The 19857-nt window shown below is 39.8% G+C and overlaps 2 protein-coding genes across 5 annotated transcripts in view; one reads left to right on the forward strand and one right to left on the reverse strand.

Annotated features, from left to right (window-relative positions):
- Positions 1–682: 682 nt before the first annotated feature.
- On the reverse strand, positions 683–9458 carry ANKRD49 (ankyrin repeat domain 49). 2 transcript variants are annotated; one of them, XM_044442638.1, is made up of 3 exons: positions 9110–9458; positions 4909–5331; positions 683–3650 (listed from the first exon to the last, which is right to left on the reverse strand). In XM_044442638.1, exons 2-3 carry the CDS (start codon positions 5167–5169, stop codon positions 3189–3191), a joined length of 723 nt encoding a protein of 240 aa, XP_044298573.1. In that variant the 5' UTR covers positions 5170–5331; positions 9110–9458; the 3' UTR covers positions 683–3188. The 2 variants fall into 2 exon arrangements, with proteins under 2 accessions (XP_044298573.1, XP_044298572.1); XM_044442637.1 differs by having other exon boundaries at positions 9074–9458.
- A 126-nt stretch (positions 9459–9584) lies between these two features.
- MRE11 (MRE11 homolog, double strand break repair nuclease) overlaps positions 9585–19857 on the forward strand; it is a 31988-nt gene continuing 21715 nt past the window's right edge. For 2 of the 3 annotated variants that reach the window (XM_044442343.1, XM_044442345.1), the window contains exons 1-8: positions 9585–9838; positions 10783–10905; positions 13038–13173; positions 13794–13954; positions 14505–14592; positions 15265–15406; positions 17543–17657; positions 18288–18473. In XM_044442343.1, coding sequence (XP_044298278.1) covers positions 10886–10905; positions 13038–13173; positions 13794–13954; positions 14505–14592; positions 15265–15406; positions 17543–17657; positions 18288–18473 — 848 coding nt within the window. In that variant the 5' untranslated portion in view covers positions 9585–9838; positions 10783–10885. The remainder of the gene's footprint in view (positions 9839–10782; positions 10906–13037; positions 13174–13793; positions 13955–14504; positions 14593–15264; positions 15407–17542; positions 17658–18287; positions 18474–19857) is intronic. The other variant, XM_044442344.1, reaches the window with a different exon arrangement.

Below are 19857 nucleotides of genomic sequence, written 5' to 3' on the forward strand. Positions count from 1 at the left end.
TCACAGCCGCCACCCAATGTGGACTTCACAACCTAAGTCAAAATTTTTATGAAATTTTTGTTTGCCACCCGATTTGGTCGTGAACTGAGACGTTTGTGAGCTGAGGTACCACTGTACAGGCAATCCCCAAGTTACAAATGCCTGAGGTATGAACAACCTGTACCTAGGAATGAAATGCCATAAAGCATATTAATTTTAAAAAGTTACTGTGGAAAATTATTGTGACCACAAAGAGAAAGCAAAAAGCGAAAGTGAGGCCTCCAAAGCATGCCTTCCTGCCCTGCCCATCTGGAGAAGGAACTCTCTTCAGCATTTCCTTGCTGCAATGCATTATTTGCTTCAAACTGGTGAGTTTGTGCAGCAGCTAGAGATCTTCATGGGATTTCCACTTTCACAGGGTCTTGCATCCCTAACCCCCATAAATGTGGAGGGCTGACTAATCCAACTTACATTCAAATTTGACTTAAACCCAATTTTTCATTTTCTCAGAAACTGAACCTGGGGACTGTCTGAACATAAAATTTACACAGAACTTCAAATCTTCAACATTTATGAAAATTCAACTGGAATCTGGAGTACTGCTCTTATCTTACCCACAGATACTTTGCCATTAAGTCTGCAACAAAAGATCCAATCGTGTTTCAATGGGTTAAATATTTTATTTTTAAATAAGACTCACAGCAGAATTACAAAATGCTTTATTTCAAGTGTTACCTGTATAAGCTGTTACATTCACTTTCATTTTTCATGCAGTTTTCAAAAGTCAGCAAGTATTTCACAAATATAAAAAAACTTTAAAGTGATTAGCATCTTTGACAGTATCTGTATTTGTCATTATATACAATAATAAATACTGCAGTTCTCTCCTCACAATGCACTAGTGCTTTACAGCTTTCTGTTACAGTAGATCTTTGCTATTTGAAGACAATACTACAAAGTTTCCATCTATCCTACATATTTAAAATAGATTCAAACCTGCTCACTATTCAAGGATTTTTGGGAATTGTAGTCCTAAGAAACCATCTTTTTCTGAATAAGCCTCTATATTCTACAAACTTACAATTCTCAGTATTCCTTTGGGGAACTGTAACAGTTAAACAGGTTTCAAAGTGGTTTTCAATTGTAGTGAAACCTTAAGGCATGATCTGCAAGCCTCTTGAGTCAGTACACTAATATTAAAATAACTTAGATGTCAAACCCTGAAACATTTAGAAATGTGCTTAAAGAAACAGATGTGCAGCCTTATGCTAGACAGTTCATTAAATACCATCAGTTTCAATTACTCTTACTTTCTAAAAAAGTATACATCAGGAAAACTATGTTACTGATTTTTGCAAGACTAGCATGCTCATAAGCAACATATCTGAGAGAAGCAATGTCTGCTGATAAACAGGATCACATACTAATAACCTTAAGTATGTCAACACAAATAGGTTATGGACCACATTGTAATCCCTTGCAGAAAGTTCCACTGACTTCAAGAGGACTTTCATGCATGTAAGTAATAATTAGAATCCAATATTAAGGACTTAAGGCCACTTGCCCACTATAGAGTTATGTGGGCTTCAGTTTATCATTTTGAATTGTTGCAGCCTTCAAGCCACTTTTACACCAGAGTAACAATGAATAAGAAAACTGATTCTATGTTTACAGTAATGTGGAACATCACACATCCACAAGCCACATCCAAGTCCCATTTCACTGAAATTTACTTTTAACTTAGAGCTGGTTCACACAGGACAAGTAGCAAAAAGCATATATATTTGAGTTGCAGCAGAGTACATGGTACTTTTCATACTAAGCACATTCTCCACATATCTTTGTATATAAACAGACGTGTTTCATATATTTCTTACATTACAAATTCATGCCATACATACAAATAACTCTTATGAGTTTGTATTCCACTTAGCTTGTACAAACACATACAAGCAACAGTCTGTAGATGCATAAACAATTTAGCCTTACTTGCTCTGGTGTCCTATAGTTATTTTGGACTTTAACTCACATCAGACCCAGCCAGCATGGCCAAGAATTTTGGGAGTTGTAGTGCAAAATGTCTGGAAGGCATCAAGGTGGGGAAAGTGGATATAAATCCTTTTGACAATACAGATTGCATACACTTTTCTTTTAAGCTCATGTCTTATTGAAGTTTCACGTGAACCAGCTCTAAGAATCTTCAGGACTGGTAACTTAACACATATGACTTCAGACTACATAGTATTAATGAGTAACACCACAGGGTTTTCAAGTGTCATTCTCATATATGAGAACATAAAAAAGGGGAAGGTGAGTACATACAAACTAAAGCAGTATCAAACAAGCCGTGAGATCTCACAGTACCTGCATCTTTGGACCACTTCAGCTGTGTTGTCTGAATTACATTTGAAAAAGCCAGCACTGTCAAAGACCTACACATAGCAGCAGTATACAAGGAATCTTTTCAAGAACTCTATGAACAGGCTCTGGCAAGGATCCAGAATCCCGCTTATAGATCCATCTAATAAGTTATACTCCCAGCATAACATTTCCTAATGTAGGCATTTAGGTTGTCACTTCAGAAAGCAAAAGGAGAGAGCACAAGACATTATGTTTTGAAGTAGACAGGTCATTCTAGACAGGTATATCATATTGCACCAGACACTGGAAGAGGCCTTTGAAATCTATTAAATTACACTATTGATTTCTGGGTAGCATGTTTTTAACAGCTGAGAAGATGTCATTATCCATGGCTGAGAGGCAGCTGCTAACCTCAATACTGGCTGAAGGCTGCAAGTTCTGGCAGTATGTCTCCAATGTTTCTTTCTATTCAAGCATGTCTGTCAGTCACCAATTAGCTCTCATTGATTCTCTAACATTTTGAAAAAGACAATAACCAGCCACTGTTTAAAACAATGTTGCTTGCGCTAGTTTTTGGATATGAGAATAATGTATGAGAATAGTCATGCCATGTGATACTTAGGATACCTCCAACCTTTTTCAAGTAAAAGTGGAATGTTTCACAAGTATAAGGATAATGTAGTTTACATTATAAAAATAATGACATTGTAACAAAATGAGACTTCATTTCAGCATCTCATACAGTAAAGCTATGCCAAGAAGTAGGGTTGAAAGCACCAAATTTGAGTGCAATTACAAAGTACTTCTTATCAAGGAGCTGTGTTCAACATTCAAATGTTTTACAATTCCTAAGAATCTGCCACAGAATTTGTGCAATTTTCCACAATTTCAAACAGGTAGTGATATATATCAGTTCTCTGAGCAATATCATAGGCCGTTTCGTCCAAGTTATTTTTGAGATTTGGCTTCAAATAGCGATTCATAAGCAAGAGTTCAAGAGTTTCCTTGCTCTCCCTGTTTCCTGCTGCAAGGTGCAGGGGGGTCAGCAAGCCATTGGTCTGAGCATTGATATCCGCACCATGCTGAAGCAAGAACGAGGCTATTTTTGTGTTGTTCCACTTGCAAGCGCTGTGCAGTGGGGTCCAGCTATCTACAGTCAAGGCATGTACATCTGCGCCATAGGCAATCAGCTCTCGTACAACTTCCAAGTGTCCGCTATAGGCAGCACGGTGCAGAGGGGTATATTGGTCTTCATCTTGGACATTTACTGGAGCAAGATTTTGAGATAGGAGTCTTTGTACTGTGTTAAGCTGTGGGGGAAGAGAAATCAATTATAGCTAGCTTAATACATTGCTTTTGGGCTAAGTATGGTGCAGTAGCATAAATCTTGCTCCCTTATAAAATGCACATTCCTCCCAGCTTTTATTTAGTATTCACATATTTATTCCACCTAGAGATGTGAAAGTGTGAAAGTTTGGAAATCCCCTCAGAAAACATGGTTTAAAAAATTTCCCTTCCCCCCAGGATTTTTGGAAAATTCTGAAAAAAGCAGGGGTTTTGCCTATTTTTCTTGTCTCCCTGCCCCAGATTTTTTTTCAGGCCTTAGTATCTCTAATTTCACTTCTCATCAAAAGGTGATATACATGTTGACCAAAGGTTCATGGCTAGCAGGATTTGAACTCAGGTCTTCCACGCTCCTAGTGTAATCCATTGTACAACTCCTACGAGAATTGCAGCAAGAAGAAAATGATACAACGCTGAAGTCTATTGTATCAGCTATTACAATGTTATTTATGGTGCACAGAAGACACCAGGACAATATATTACTGTATCATATATTCTGTATTTTTAATTCTGTTGTAATCTGCTCTGTCAGGATTTTTACCCAGAAAAGCAGGTTACAAGTCCATTTAATATTCAATAATATCAGTCTTGACTTCGTATGCATAGCTTTCCATTAAACTATTCTTCCCATTACTTTGGAGACTGGCTTTTAAACCAAAAGAGACTTTTAGCAGAGAGACTAGACATGAAATGACTAGAAAAATGACTAGGGTGTGGTGTAGTAATCAAGGGTGCTGGACTGGGACTCAAGACATTCTGGGTTCAAGTTCCCTCTCAATTATGAAACCCCCCGGGGTAACTTTGGGCCAATCATTGCCGTCAGTCTAACCTACCTCAAGGGCTGTTGCTATGAAGATAAATGGAGAGGAGAACCATGTAAGTCACACAGGGTTCCATGGAAGAAGAAAAGCAAAATATAAATGTAACAGTAATCCATTTCAAAAGAAGTGGCAAGAGAAAGTGGTCAGTAACCTGTCGGTGTACTAGTAGGACCCAATAGCAGGTTAGGGTTTTTTTTAGCCAATTCCTAAAAATCCTTGGGAGCAGAAATACTCATTTCCAGAAAAGGGCAGGTCAGCTGAACTCTAAGTAGAGAAATCCCCTGACCTCCCGATTCAGAAACTAGCATTTATGGAACCATTCGTTAGCACAGTTGCAACACAAGTTACTGTTAGTTTTTAGGGTAGTAAATACAACGTAAAGTGAATATTCCAATTGACATACCCTATTTTTTTCAGCTGCCCAAAGCAGAAGCTTGTCTGGGTTGTTTTCTAACTTTTTCTCTTGAATTTGGTACCATTCCTCTGTTTTTTCTTCCTGATCTTCCTCATCAGAATCTCCAGACCAAAGACTCTGTGTTCCTGTGGGGATTAGATGCCTGTGGGTTTCCAACAATTCAAGCTGGTTAAAGCTCTCAGCAAAGTCTTTATAATCTTTTGTCTCTTCCTCTGTGTTCTTCTCGGCTGATTTGCCACTTTCATTCATTTTGCAGCCTTGGGTATTCAGGTCACAAATACAGAAAAATATTTTCACTTCTCCTTCTAGCTCATTTCCATTCCTGATTATTCAGCAGTAGAGTCTGCAAATATATAAAAATGGCTAACAAAAGCTGAAGAATGGTGGAGCTGGCAGCAATATCATGACAACCTTTAGGGAAGGGGAAAGAAAGAATGGGTTAATACAACAACCAAGGCAAAAGTAGACAGAGGTTCTCCATTTTAATAACTGTGTAGATTTTCTGAGGTGGGAGCAGTGCAGTTTGTCAAACAGGAGTTTAGAAAGTCCTTCCATTGTCAGCCTTCACATATATCAGTGATAGAAAAGGGCAAATAAGTATTATAGAAAACTACAGTTTGTGGTGCTGCACAAAGTATAGCCTTTTCCATTGGTCTCTTAAGGAGAAATCTATGGAGATACTGTGGCCAATAAAACTGAAGCCAGGCTAAGATAAATCCCCCCTCCCTTTTCAATCTTTCTGATCACTACTTCTGACTGATTTAGGCCCTATCTTTTTAATTTACTGAAATATACAAGACAGCTTACAAGGCTATCAAGATAAAATATAGCCTAAAACCACAAAAAACACAAAGCAGTTTATAACAGCAAGAAAACACATAACAAAATTAGAATCCTTCAAAAGCCTGCTTGTGTAAAATAATTTTTGCCCTCCATTTAAAGGTAGACAGAGAAGTGGCCATACAGAATTCTCTTGGGAGGCTGTTCCAGATCCTAGGCAGTATGCACCTTTTCTCAAATAATAGGAAGTCCCAAAGAATGGTCTCTGAAGAGAAGCAAGTATGCTGATTTTCTTACAGACCAACTTGAAGAAGCTGCTGTTCTCCAGCCAGTTATTCCCACAACTGTGTGAGCATGATTGTCAGTCTCTGCAGATAGTGTAGTTCAAAGATTACACTGTCCATATAAATCTATAAATTAGATCTGGCTGTGTGAAGCAAGATTCTAACTGTCAGCTGGATGTAAGCTAACACAACATGTTGGTCCTAGTAACCATCCTGAAGACAATAATTCCCCATTATGTATTATTTTGACCAAAGGCACCCTGACAGGTACTTGTAACCCATGCAACATAATATACTACTGGAGTGGTCATCTTCTGATGACCAGGAATCCACAAGTTTGAGCTGGCTTCGTAAGCCACCTAAAATCTGTGGTTGTTGTCAACTGTGCCTCACCCTCAATTAAGAAAAAAGAGTCTCATCATTGATACTGTACTGACCATTTGAAGTGTTCAACATAATTGGGACATTGGGCTTTCTTCCAAGCACACCCAAATCTCAATGAAACTGCAGCAACAGTTGCCCTATTTCTGGACTTGGACAAAAAGGTCTATCCACCTTGGTTCCAACATACCCTTGACAAGCAGAAGTTTAGCAGCTGCAGTTTTTCTGTGTGATGAGAAAGAAAAATCTGTTTAACTTTCTCACATTAGACGAGGACAGGCCAACATGGTGCAGAGGGTCACTGCCAGACCAGCTTCAGAGCACAAAGTTTTCTGGGCACTATGTTTCAGCTCAAGTTACCTCACAAAAATGAAGTTGGGGGACTTGGAATGCTGTTCTCTTCGATGTTTTTATTTTTTATCCTGCCTGCCCTTCCAGTCAGGGTGAGTAAAGCGGTACCAATCCTGCCAAACAGCATCATAGTTTGGGACTACATTTCTGTAGATAAGTTAGTGGACTCCTTTCCACTTTATTACCTTTTTATACCAGCCCATAGCCCCCAAGTGCTTTGGGCGGTATACAGTTTAGTATATAAACAATAAAAGTTATATTCAAAGAGAACAAAACTACAAACAGAAAACAACATCAAGACAGCAACATCACAACTTTAATAACCTAACCTCTTGGTACAGCAGCAAATAATAAAATGCAAGAATTAAAGCAGTCTTTTGTGATGCAACAATTTAAATGACTGGAGAACAAAAAGGTTTTCACTTGGTGCTGAAAGGATAACAAAGACAGCACCAGGTGTGCCTCTTTGGGGAGCTTGTTCCAGAGGCTGGATGCAGTTACAAAAAGGTCCCTTTTCCTAATAGTTATCCCCCACTCACTTCTTTAGGATGTGGTTTCCTAAAAATGACCTCAGTAGATGATCATAAGGAATGGGTGGAAACATATGGGACAAACCGTTCCTTCAGATAATCTGACTCCAAGCCATTTAGGGCTTTAAATGCTATAACACGCACTCTGAATCAGGCCCAGACTTCAACTGGCACCCAATGCAACTGGCAGAGGAGTGATGTGATGCAATCCCAAGGGCCTGTCCCCTTCAGTGGTTGTACTGCCCTTTTCAGAATCAGTTGGAGTTTCTGGTTTGTTTTCAAAAGGCAGCCACATGTAAAGCATGTTACAATAGTCCAAACAAGAGGTTACCAGAGTGTGGATAACTGTGACCAGGCTCTGTCTGTCCAGATAAGAACATAGTTGATAAACCGGCCTAAGCTGGTAAAAGGTGCTATCGGCCACTGAGTCCACCTGTGACTCCAGTGATATTTCTGGGTCTAGGAACACCCCTCCAACTATGAACCTTGTCCTTTTGGGGGAGTGTGACCCTGTCCATGACAGGTTGTGGGGGGTGGTCTCCTAACTGGCAAGACAATTCACCTGTCTTGTCTGGATTGAGTCTCAGATTATTGGCCCTCATTCAGTCCATTACCAAGCTCAGACACTGATTTAGACTGGTCACTGCCTCACCTGGGTCAGATGAAAAAGAGAGATAGAGCTGTGTGTTATCTGCATGTTGATGACAGCTCAGCCCATAACTCTAAATAACCCCTCCCAGCAGTTTCATGTAGATTTGAAAAACCATGGGGCATAAGATAAAGCCCTGCTGTACCTCATGACATACCTGCCACAGCACAGAGCAACACCCCCTCAACACCACCTTCGGGATTTGGCCAACCAAGTAGGAGTGGAACCACTGCAAAGCAGTGCCTCTTTCCCCCAACCTGGTCAGCCTATCCAAAAGGACACCAAGCTGCTGACAGGTCCAAGAGAATCACCAGAGTCGCACTCCCTCCGTCTTTCTCCCAATCTTTCATATGAAACACTAATAGTGCACTCATAGGCATGTCTACTTATAAGTAATCCCAGGGTATTTTGTGGATTTACTTCTAAGTAAGTACAGGATTGCAACCTAAGGCTGCAGTCCTTTGTACCCTTACCTAAGCATAACTCCCAGTGAAATTAGAGAGAATTTATTTGGAGTAAACATGAAGAGGATTAGACCACAGAGCTGGAATTATCTGATTAATTGATTGTAAGGATTTTGACAGCCCCTGTCAAGACTAAAAACAAAAATAGAACAGAATATCAAAAAGAGCAGAGCACACCACAGAAACAAAAGCTATGCAAGACCATTAGAAATTCTTGATGATCAATAACAGCAGCAACAGAACAGCAGCAGGTGTACACTTGCATAATTCAGGAGCAGATCACCTGTTCTGCATGTAAAATATTCCAGGTTTAGTTCCCAGCATGTCTAGTTAGGGCTGCAAATGACCACTGTCTGAAATTCTGGACAGCCAGTGCTGGTCAGTGTAAAGATAACAGTGACCTAGCTAGGTTAAGGATCTAAACTGATATAAAACACTTTGTTCCTATTACTTCTACTGTATTATTCTTCTGCATGCACATATTTCAGGAAAAGTCTGCAGCTGCAGAAAATCCTAGGTTGTAGCCCTAGAGTAATACATATATTATTCCACACAGACGCCTCCAACCTGGTGCCCTCCAGATGGGTCAAACTATGACTTCCATCATTCACACCCAGCACACCCGTGTTGCAATGGTTTTTGGCTCATTGCCTAGAAATATTCAAGATGAATATCTGCACCTATAAAACACACACTTTCACACAAAAGCCTTACATGCATCATCGTAAGATCCGCACAAAGTTCTCTTACGAAAGCTTCATGTTGATTTCCACCTGAGTTATTCCAAAGCAGACGACGGCAGCAGCCGCGTTCGCGCTCTCTCGCCTGCAAAGCCCACCGCGTCTCCTTTGCAGCGGCTGCAGCAGCTTTGCGATCATTTGCCCCAGGAGCCCATACAAGAGGCTAGAACCGATCAACCTTTGAAAAACTCTTCTGCTGCACTGCAAGCCGCCGTTGATTGATCGACAGAGACGCCCGACAGAGACAAAAGACCCGGATAAAGCCCCCTCGACTGGAGAACCCTCCAGCGGCACGGCTCCGGCGAAGGGTGAGGAGAAGAGCAGCCCCGCCCGCGCAGCTTCTCTCTAACGCCCCTACTGGCGAGGGGCGGGCCCAAGGAATGACCAGCAGGGCCCCCAGCAGGCCTTGCTCTCTCCGGCAGAGGAAGCTTCCGGCCCAGCGCGGCCCTCGTCTCGCTCCTCCCGGATGTGGCCGCGGCTGCGCAATGGGAATTGGCTGCAGCTCTTGGACTCTCTGTGGAGGGGGCACGGCGGAAAGACGGCTCGCGAGAGGGCTGGCGAGACTGTAGCGGCAGCTGTCGCGAGAACAGCGCTGCCTGTTCCCTGTGGGTGTTGTCATCCTTCCTCCGCGAGGGGTGCCATAGAAACCGAAAGGGCGGCCTGGGTTGGTAGTTGGTGGCAGGCTCTGGAATGAGGCTCTGAGAGCGCGGGAAGGGACGCGGAGGTATAAGGCCTGCCGGTAAGAGGTTACAGTCCTGGGGCAGAGTAAGCCGAATGAAGTCTATATATCGTTTTTAGTTTTACATTAGTTTTTATTACTGTTGCGTTACACTTGTGTCCCACTTTTCCTTCCCCCTTGTAAGCCGTTGGGGTTCCTTGCAAGTTAGTTGTGTTCATTTTGTCCTCGCAGCAACAGCCTGGCAAGGTAGGTCAGGCTGAGGAGCAGTCACTGGCCCAAATCTAGTGAGCTTCATGGGCAAATGGGGACTAGAACCCGGATCCTGTGCTCCAGTCCAACACTCGCCTCTGTGTAAAACGTACTAGGCTGTTAATTATTAGTAATATTGAAGTGGTTCTGCTAGAATTGTAAGCTTGCAACAAAGACAATAATTAAAGATTTCTCTCATGAAATCCCACTTACACAGAGGAGGTTGCTTGCAGTGTCTCTGCATGATTCAGTTCTCTTTCTGCGCCTGCTGTGTCTTGTCACAGAAGCTTAGGTATTTGGGGAGCATTTTGGTTCTAATAAAGGTACTTCCCATAGGAGTCTTCTAATCTGCAGTTATGGAATGCCCTCTCCTGGTTTGCCCCACACATACTTTGTTGTTCTTTGAGATCAAGCATAAAAACACAAGACATATCAGCCATTGTATTGTTCAGTCAAGTTATTTCAAGATCTGCTCACTCACAAAATCATAGTCTTCATTCAGGAAAGATGAAAGCTTCTTTTTCGTACCTATTTGAATTTTTCCAGAAGACAGAAGTGTCAGCAGCATGGCACTGCTGGTACTTTGTGTAGAAGACAGAAGATAAATACAAGTGCTCTTTCTTTTTATTGCTTTTCCATTGGTCTTGTTGAACTTTCTGGTGAAAAAGCAGTTATTATATAATATCTTAAATTTACTAAGTAATTACAGCAAGATTGTCATCCTACTGTTTTCTCTCTTGGACCATTTCTTTTAGTTCTTGTCTCCAAATCTGCTTTTTGATCTCCTCATATTGGTCAATTAAGAAGTGCTCTCCTGTAGGACATTTGTTGGATATTGGAGCTGATGTGATTGCAGAGATGAGTCCTACCACTTTCATGTAAGTTCTGCCATCCAGACACCCACAGTGTTTTGTCTTTGTTTGAGTTCAAGTAGAAATCACCCAGTTTAGTCTGGTTGAAATTTAGTGGTTGTGGATTTATTAAAATTCTGTGTCACCTTTCCAGTTTTTCATATTGCATTCATAATTGGGTGAGAGACTCCTTCCTAAAAACAAGGAAAACTAGCTGGACATTACTGATACAAAGAAGTATATTTCTTTGAGATCCACTGATATTTATATCCTGTGCTGAAAGAAAATTACAAGTGAACTATAAGAAATTAAGCAATTCTTGCAGCAAGTCATGCATACACACAGTGACTGCCTGCTATGTGGGTGCTTCATTTCTTACATTCTTCCAGCTTGTTGTTAAAGGGGATGGGCATTTCTAGGTGTAATTGGATCATTCCAAATCACCTTTCTCACAGTTCCAAATTTTTCTTTCGAATCACAGTGTAGTCCCACTTTTGCACATGCTACACCTGGCTGTTGCTTGGCAGTTATTGTGAAACATTCTGTTGATACAAAGGGATCTTGGTTGCTCTTTCTGCTTCTTTTGAGCTTTGCTACATAACATGTAATCCACTAACCTGGGAAACTTTTGTTTCAGGAAGATTCTTGTGTGGAAAAGGAAACTGGCAAAATAAAATCTATTATATACCTAATCGGTTAACCTGAGCCTGCACAGTTGTAAAGCTTTTTGGAATAATTTACAAATACCTGGTTTGCCCCAACAGAGTGTCAAGAATAAATGGCTTTTTTCTGCAAGGAACTGCCAGTTGTGTTCTCACTACATCCAGAATCCTAAATGTCCCCAATATAATATCTTTCCCATGTAAACACGCACATCATAGCCATGCTGCATACAACATATCCAAGCAGTTAACAATGAGAAAATTACGATGGGAAAATAAAATAAAATTTAAAAATATACAATGCAATTCCCAGCCATGAATTAAAAATCATAAGGTCATGGATCAGCAAATGCCAAGTTGAATAAAAACAGGCAACATGCCTAAATTGTAAGAGGGTCAGCATATGTTTAATTTTGATGGTGGGGACAAGTACTCTTTTGAGTGCTTTTCACCATCGAAAGGCCCTCTTCCTGGTTATGCCAGATGGACATCTGCAGTTATGGCACAACCAGCTGATCTCTGAAGGCAGGTAGATCTATGTGGAGGAAGGCACTATCTCTTGGGTATCCTGTTCCCAAGTTGTTTAGGGATGCATAGCTTCATACTATCATTTTAACATTTATACTTTAAGTCTGATTTTAATAAGTATATGCAAACTAGGAGCACTGGAGGAAACTTTGTGAGTACCTCAGACGACAGAAAGACAAACAAGAGGGTCCTAGATCAAATAAAGCTGGAACTTTCACTAGAAGCAAAAATTATGAAACTGAGGCTGTAGTTCTTTTGCCACATCATGAGAAGGCAGGACTTATTGGAGAAGACAGTCATGCTAGGGAAATAGGCTGGACATGCACATGGTTGGCATGTTGTGAGCGGAGCTGGTTGGAGCTGGGGGTCAGATTAGATGGCCCGGCATGCCCCTTCTGACTTGCTCTGTTTCTGTGAAAGTTGAAGGCAGAAGAATGAGGGGAAGACCAGATACAAGATGGATTGGTTCCACAAAGGAAGCCACAACTTTGATGTAACAATCGCTGAATGGGCCTGTCAGGGACAAGATGTTTTGGAAGGCATTCATCCATAGGGGCACCATAAATTGGAGACAACTTGACAACTTGTAAGAGCAGTAACAGATGGAGAGGGGATGACTATCCCAAGCATGTCCACTAAACCTCATGACTGAATTGTGCCCTGGCTTGCACAGTTGTAATCCAGTACTCTGCCTGCACAAACATTGTACTGGTACAACATACAGCGAGATGGCTCTGATGGCCTATAGAAGTATAGTGGAAGGAACTGGTCAGAGTGCCATCAACTTCCTTTCAGTGCTCTCCAGGAAGACACTCTTTTGTTTGGAATTGTTTGGAAGTCTATGAATCCCATAAAACCAATGAGCCTGTTTATTTGCTGACTTGAAGGGATACAATCTATGGCTTTGCAAAATAGTGCTGAAATAGTAGATGATGTAGTTGTGTTTTCTTTCCCCCATGTTCACTTTAGGGATGAAGAGAAAGACACATTTAAAATTTTAGTTGCAACTGACATCCATCTTGGGTATTTGGAAAAGGATGCTGCACGTGGAAATGATACCTTTGTGACCTTTGATGAAATCTTGAAACTTGCTCAAGATAATAAGGCAAGCCACTTTTTTATCACTTAGTAACATCATCAGTGAAAGACCAGTTTATTAGAAGGAATAACTATCTTCCTGCAGTGGCAATGTTGTCCATGCATTGCACTGTTGACAAAGTCAGAATATGTGGCATATTTGTGTAGAATCATTCTGAGTACCATTAGCCTGCATTGAGGTAGTTATGAAGGGTCCCATGTAATGGATGTTATTAAACGGGTTTTGAAGATGTGTGGCAGTGTTGAAAATGTTTAGAATTAGGGCAGTTTGGTTCTTTGTAATGTGACATTCTGTTGTTATGTTAAAATGAATACCTTTCCCACCTTTATTTTTTGGTGTAACATTTTATTATAGAATTTTTAAAAATTGTTAGTCATTTTACAGCGTTTGGTAATTTGCATTTTTAACAACAAATTAGCTGCAAATTCCCCTATAGATTTGCCATCCTCTCTTTTATACTTCCAAGTTCTCAGTTAAAGAATTTTTTGGAACCTGTTTGATACTAGGAAAGCAAGGTTAATTTTTAGCATTTACATTTTGTTTGTAGGTGATTTAAAGCCTTTCTGATGAATGCATGTTTCACAAAACATACAAAATACCATTTTAAGGAAGTTTTCTTTCTTTAGGTGGACTTTATTTTATTAGGAGGAGATCTCTTTCATGAAAATAAACCCTCCAGGAAAACATTACACACTTGTTTAGAATTATTAAGGAAATACTGTATGGGTGACCATCCTGTTCAGTTTGAAATTCTGAGTGACCAGGCAGTCAATTTTGGTTTTAGCAAGTAAGTTTCTTTACTCTTTACTGTATTACTGATTGTATAACTTGGAGGAAAAGTAAAGGAAACAGTGGTGCAGTTAAGTAATTCCAGGCTCTAGACCTATTGGTCTAACAGGGCTCCCTAGTTTAGATGGTAGCATGTATTACTTCAAAATATGACAATCAAGCCTTGCTGCTTTCTCCTGACTGTGGTCCAGGACTTCTGAACCAAAGTCCTGCTCTGACAGGATCGTTGTGTGCAATTGGAGGAGAGCCTTCTGTCTGCAGAAGGAGCTGAAATCATTTGAAGGTGGTGGAAGAATGGTGGGAATTTTTGTCAATCCACCCTTCCATGTCCCAGGTGTGGGGGCAATCCTTAGGAACAGCTTTTCAAGGGGTACTGCAGAAGGCCAGTATTGCTTCTTCATCTTCATCTAATGGGAGCATTTTGAATACCATGATCGTTCATATATGACTTAGTTTCACATAGGCAACAATGATGTGGTAAATGGTGAGATTTCTGTCCATTTCTTCTCCATTTGAATGGAGAACCTAAACTTTGCTCTATTTTTCAGGTTTCCATGGGTGAACTATCAAGATGAAAATCTTAACATTTCAATTCCAGTTTTCAGTATACATGGGAACCATGATGATCCTACAGGGGTAAGTATGTTAGAGGAGGAAAGAGTCCTAATAGGACGTGCTAAAAAACCATCAGGTTGTTATATAGAGATTCTGTGGTGATATCAAGCATTTGTTTGCAACATTAGTATCTGGATAAACTGCATGCTTTATGTATGAAAGTTTTGGTGAACTACTTCATAAATTAGAAATAGCCGTATTCAGGTATTTAAATTATTTGTGATTATGAAGAAGGCACACACTCATTACATGAGAGAAAATATATTTGATGTAGCTGATTCATTTAACGTAGGACTGCCCATAATTTTCCAATGGTATAATAAGCAGTTATATTTAATATGTAATTTATTTAATCCATTCTCTAAAAGGTCCGCAAAGCTATTAGTGCTCACTGTGTTGTTTTTTAAAATCACACTGCATTCCTACCAATGTCTCTATTATTTTTTGTGGCATATTGATGATTTGAAAATAATGCATTTCATTTTACAAATGTTTTCTGCCTAGTTATTTGGATTGCTGTAGGCAATCTGCCCTAGTGACCATTTATAAGGCTGGTTTAGCTAAACTTGAAATATATACAGGCTTTAAAAAAATTGAATGCTTTGTGTGGTCTAAGGTTAAGCATTGCCAAAGAGTGACTGAACCAATCTTTGATAAACACTGATTGTCTCTGTTGTATTATATGTCTTACAGGCAGATGCTCTTTGCGCTTTGGACATCTTAAGTTGTGCAGGACTTGTGAATCATTTTGGACGATCACCATCTGTGGAGAAGATAGATGTTAGTCCTATTTTGCTTCAGAAAGGCAACTCGAAAATTGCTCTCTATGGAATAGGTATAATTTTTGCAAGGCATGATACCTTGAAGGTACAGCTGGACTGGCCTTTCAAAGAGGGAAGACATACACCTAAAAATGTGTAGTAGAAATCCATTTCATAATTCTGCAGCAAAGGCAGTAAACTTTTAGAATTAGTTTTCTAATCTTGGATTTAAAGTAGCAGCTACTTGGGTCTGTAAGTCCATTGTCGGTTTGCAGCTTTGTTTTGCTTTTGTCCAAAGTTTGTACTTTCAGCAGATGTTACATCCCACCTCTACAAACAAATAACATTAGTCACTTTTGGGGTCATTTTTAACCCCAAATGATAGTGCTTCAGCTAAGAAAAATGCTGTATATGAAAAGCTTTTGTTCTGCCTGAAATTTTGTCTAGGAGATTCCAGTCAACATAACGGCTTGCACTATCTGTCACTGCAAGTAATTCAAGATATTATCCTTCTTGAGGCCATGCAAACCAATAAAATCAGTGTAACAATGCTTGGAGCATTGATCTTTTCTCTGCATAACAATAATTTTGCCTACTAATTTGAAAAAAATCATAGCAAAGTTTTCCCTCAAGGTTCCTTGGAGGTTTTAATTAAACATCTTAGCTCTAGTTGCAGTGTGAAGTTTATTGTACTAGTCAAAGTCCATGATTAAAAACATCAAATAAATGTGTACTGATGGCAAAATGAAAAAAAATCATGTAATATAAAATACATCGATTAAAATATACTATGAGCAGAAATTAATCTTTACCTTAACTCCAAATCCCCAATGCACTTTATACCAATTTTGCCTAATTCTCTCTTCCTAATCATTTTTGCTGCCAAATCAACTGTGTGTCACATAACTATTAATATCACTTAAAAGGGGAAAAAAAACTTTCTGCCAAGGCATTCCTGTAAATATCTTAGCTGTAAAAAGAGACCAGGATAATCTGTACTGAACTTTCTTTTGTTCCTTTGTTTGAGGGTGAATTGTTTGGGATATAAAACATGAAACAACTATTCCTATGAAGATTCTAGGGTACTTTTGTACTTCAGTGATATTTTTGCTTATAGGGAAAAAAAAGGCAGAGGCTAAAATTTGGGGATGTTTTAGAGTAGACACCCTGTGACAAAATCTTAGAAGGACAAGCCAGTATGACTACTTGTATGTAAATTACAGTACCAGATGTAAGATAGAGGGATGCCAGTTCCCCATGGTATGGAATGAAACCTGCATTGATTATTACTATTGAGAAACTCTGTTTTGGAGCAGTAGCCACATTTCTGGTCACCTTTGGTCAAAAAAGCTTTGGCATTAGCCTGGACACCATAGCATTGCACTACATTTCTTTGACTAGGGCACATTCCACTGCTCTGGCTGTTGTCCATTTCTTCTCTCACAGGTAGTTGTGAATATGGCCTCTGTAAGCCTGCATTGTTGTAGGTTGATTTGTTTGTTTGTTTTTTTAACAGTAGACTTGGTACAATATGGTTGCAGTGGTAACACTGTAAGGAAGTGCAGCTTGTTACTTGGTGCAAGAGATGGACAAATACCTGAGTTACAATAAATGGCTGTAAAAGAGTTGAGCTGTGTTAGCAATGGGAAAGGCTAAAATCTGAATATAATGCAGCTGGTAAAACGTTGATACTGAACTATTAGGCAATTATGTGTTACAGCCGTACCATACCATCTTTGCTAACCAAGCACTTCCCTCAGGGCAGATTCTTTACTTGGGAACTGTATCATGTTGACTGTTTTACTGCCGTATGCAGTTTCTTCCTCTTCATTTGATGTCTTACTCTGGGTCCATAATCGCTAGTCTTATGCTTTATTCAGTATATGCATTCCCCTCCCTTTGGAGGGTTTACTGGGTTATTAAGTGAGCTTATTCCCACTACTCCTTCCTTGAAGCATCGGCCACTTCCTCCCTCCCTTTTCTGAATCAGAATCAAATCCTGTGCTTGGGAGCTGGGCTTAACCTTAAACCTGAGCGCTTATCCTGGGATAACTGTTCTTGCTGCATGTGAATTTCCAAGTGGCAAACCACAAGACAGTTTTAGACCTTCTCTGAACACTGGTAATCTCGTTGTACAGTTGTGTATTTGTCAGCATGTTTGTGTATGAAAAATCTATTAATTGGTCTTTTTAAAATTATGTCTGTTCCAGGATCTATTCCAGATGAAAGGCTGTACCGAATGTTTGTGAATAAGCAAGTAACCATGTTGAGGCCAAAAGAAGATGAAGATAGTTGGTTTAATCTGTTTGTAATTCACCAGAACAGGTACTATTACTGTTCGGGAAGGCGATGAGTTTGTATCCTTCTTTTATCAGCACATTTTAAAATTAATTCACTAACTTGGGCAAGAGGGGACTAAAACTTGAATATTTTCAGTGCATCATTTAGTTTAGAGAGCCCTAAATGAAAGAGTGGGATGGCAAATTGAGGTAACAGCTCTGTCTAACTGATATGAATGGGAGTATTTTTGGAGGAACATAAACATTTTGGATCATAGATTTTTATCTCTGAACAAGGAAGCTTAAAATATGCATGAGCAGAGTACTGGGCTCCCTAGATTGTCAGTTGCTCACCACAAATAAGCAGTGTGCTTTTGTTTGAATGGCATGCTAAGAACCACTTTAGGTGAGCCCAAACCTTGCTTATATCAATTTCTGTGAAGAAATAGACTAGGATTGATTTTAGGAATACAACAGCAAGTATTTTTGCTACCTTCAGTGTATCTGTACCTCTCTTGAGGCTGTAGTTTTTAATATTTAAACCTAGCTGATACACCGTATTTTGCAGCAGTGACCATGGAATTAATATTGTAGGAATACATGTCAGTATCTAAATTCCAGTTTGTGCAAAACATCATTTTTATTTTTGCAACTGCACTTATTTTCTTTGCCACAGGAGTAAACATGGAGCAACTAACTACATTCCAGAACAGTTTCTAGATGATTTTATTGATCTTGTAATTTGGGGTCATGAGCATGAATGTAAAATTGCCCCAACTCGGAATGAGCAGCAACTTTTCTATGTTTCCCAGCCGGGAAGTTCAGTGGTTACATCTTTGTCACCTGGAGAAGCTGCCAAAAAGTATGTCCTTAACATAAAACTTTGTTATATATTCAGTAAAGAGTGGACAGAAAGTAGATTGGTATTTTCAAACATTTTTACTTCTATTTGCTTATTAGTGACACCATGGCTTCTCCCCCTGCCATTGTATTGCTAGAATTAGGGAAGAATTGGGAGGGAAGAGACCTGCTGTGGTTTGTGTGGAAGGCTGTGAGCTCCATTTAGTTCTGTTACTCAAATTCCTAGGCTCAGATTTAATTTTATGTCTTGCAGTGTACTTCAGTGATTGGACTTTGTAGTTGTAAAAAATTGAAACTTGAAACTTTAACCACTCCTGTTTAATAAGACCATTAAGTTAGCTGCTTGCACGCATGCATGCACCCTTTGGGCCTGTTCAGAAGGTAAAAACAGGGCAAGGTGTCCTGGGATTCTCACTATGAATATTCAAGAAATTCTAGTGTTAAAAACCCTCTTTCTCAAAGACCTATACTTTTGTTCTACCTGCTTTTTCGTACCCGAGTCCCAGAATCTGATCAACTTCAAAAAGACTAACAAGAAAAAGGCCTGTGGTCTAATTAACTGGGACAGATTAAGCCAGAATACTAAGACCATCCTATGCCTCTCATCCTACTATGTAGTAAGCTCTGTAGGGGTCAGCACCCTGACCACCCTTGTTGGTACAGACTCTCCAGATGTAAATGATCCTGGCACACTCCAGTTTACTGAAATAGAGAAGAGAATTAAGAGAAGTTTGACCTTGTCTATGCCCCACCCCCACTAACATCCTCCAGAGGTGGGACTAGACTGAAATAAAGCAATGCTGCCACTGTTCCTGTGAAGATAGGAGAAACACTGAACCATCCTTGCTAATCTCCAGTATACTAAAAGAAGAAAACATCTCTGGTAGAGTTGCTATCTGTGCCATAGTTTTTGAGATAGGGATTGCACATAAAAAATTAGCACCCTGTGCTATCCTTCATTGGCATCAAACAACACTTCATCCAAAAGGCTCTGAAGCAGTCCATCCAGGGACTCAGAAGTGCAGAGGCAGTATTTGCCTTCCAAAGTATGGAGCTGTATTCATTTGATACAGTTGAATTTGAGTGAGTAAAGGAGGGTTTTGTGCCTCTTCTCCATTCACTACATATTTGAATAATGAGTAGATAACATTTTGATAGTTACAAATCTGAATTCCTTATTGGTATAGGCCTTGATCATCTTGTTGAACTTAACATTAAGAAAACTAAGATCATGGCATCCAGTGCTATCACTTCCTGGCAAATAGATGGGGAAGAAATGGAGGTAGTGACAGATTTTATTTTCCTGAGCTCCAAGGTCACCACAGATGGGGACTGCAGCCAAGAAATTAAAAGACACTTGCTTCTTGGGAGGAAAGCTATGGCAA

Source organism: Varanus komodoensis, unplaced genomic scaffold (assembly GCF_004798865.1).
Source record: "Varanus komodoensis strain SLA01 unplaced genomic scaffold, ASM479886v1 scaffold4, whole genome shotgun sequence".
NCBI classification, from domain to species: Eukaryota; Metazoa; Chordata; class Lepidosauria; order Squamata; family Varanidae; genus Varanus; species Varanus komodoensis.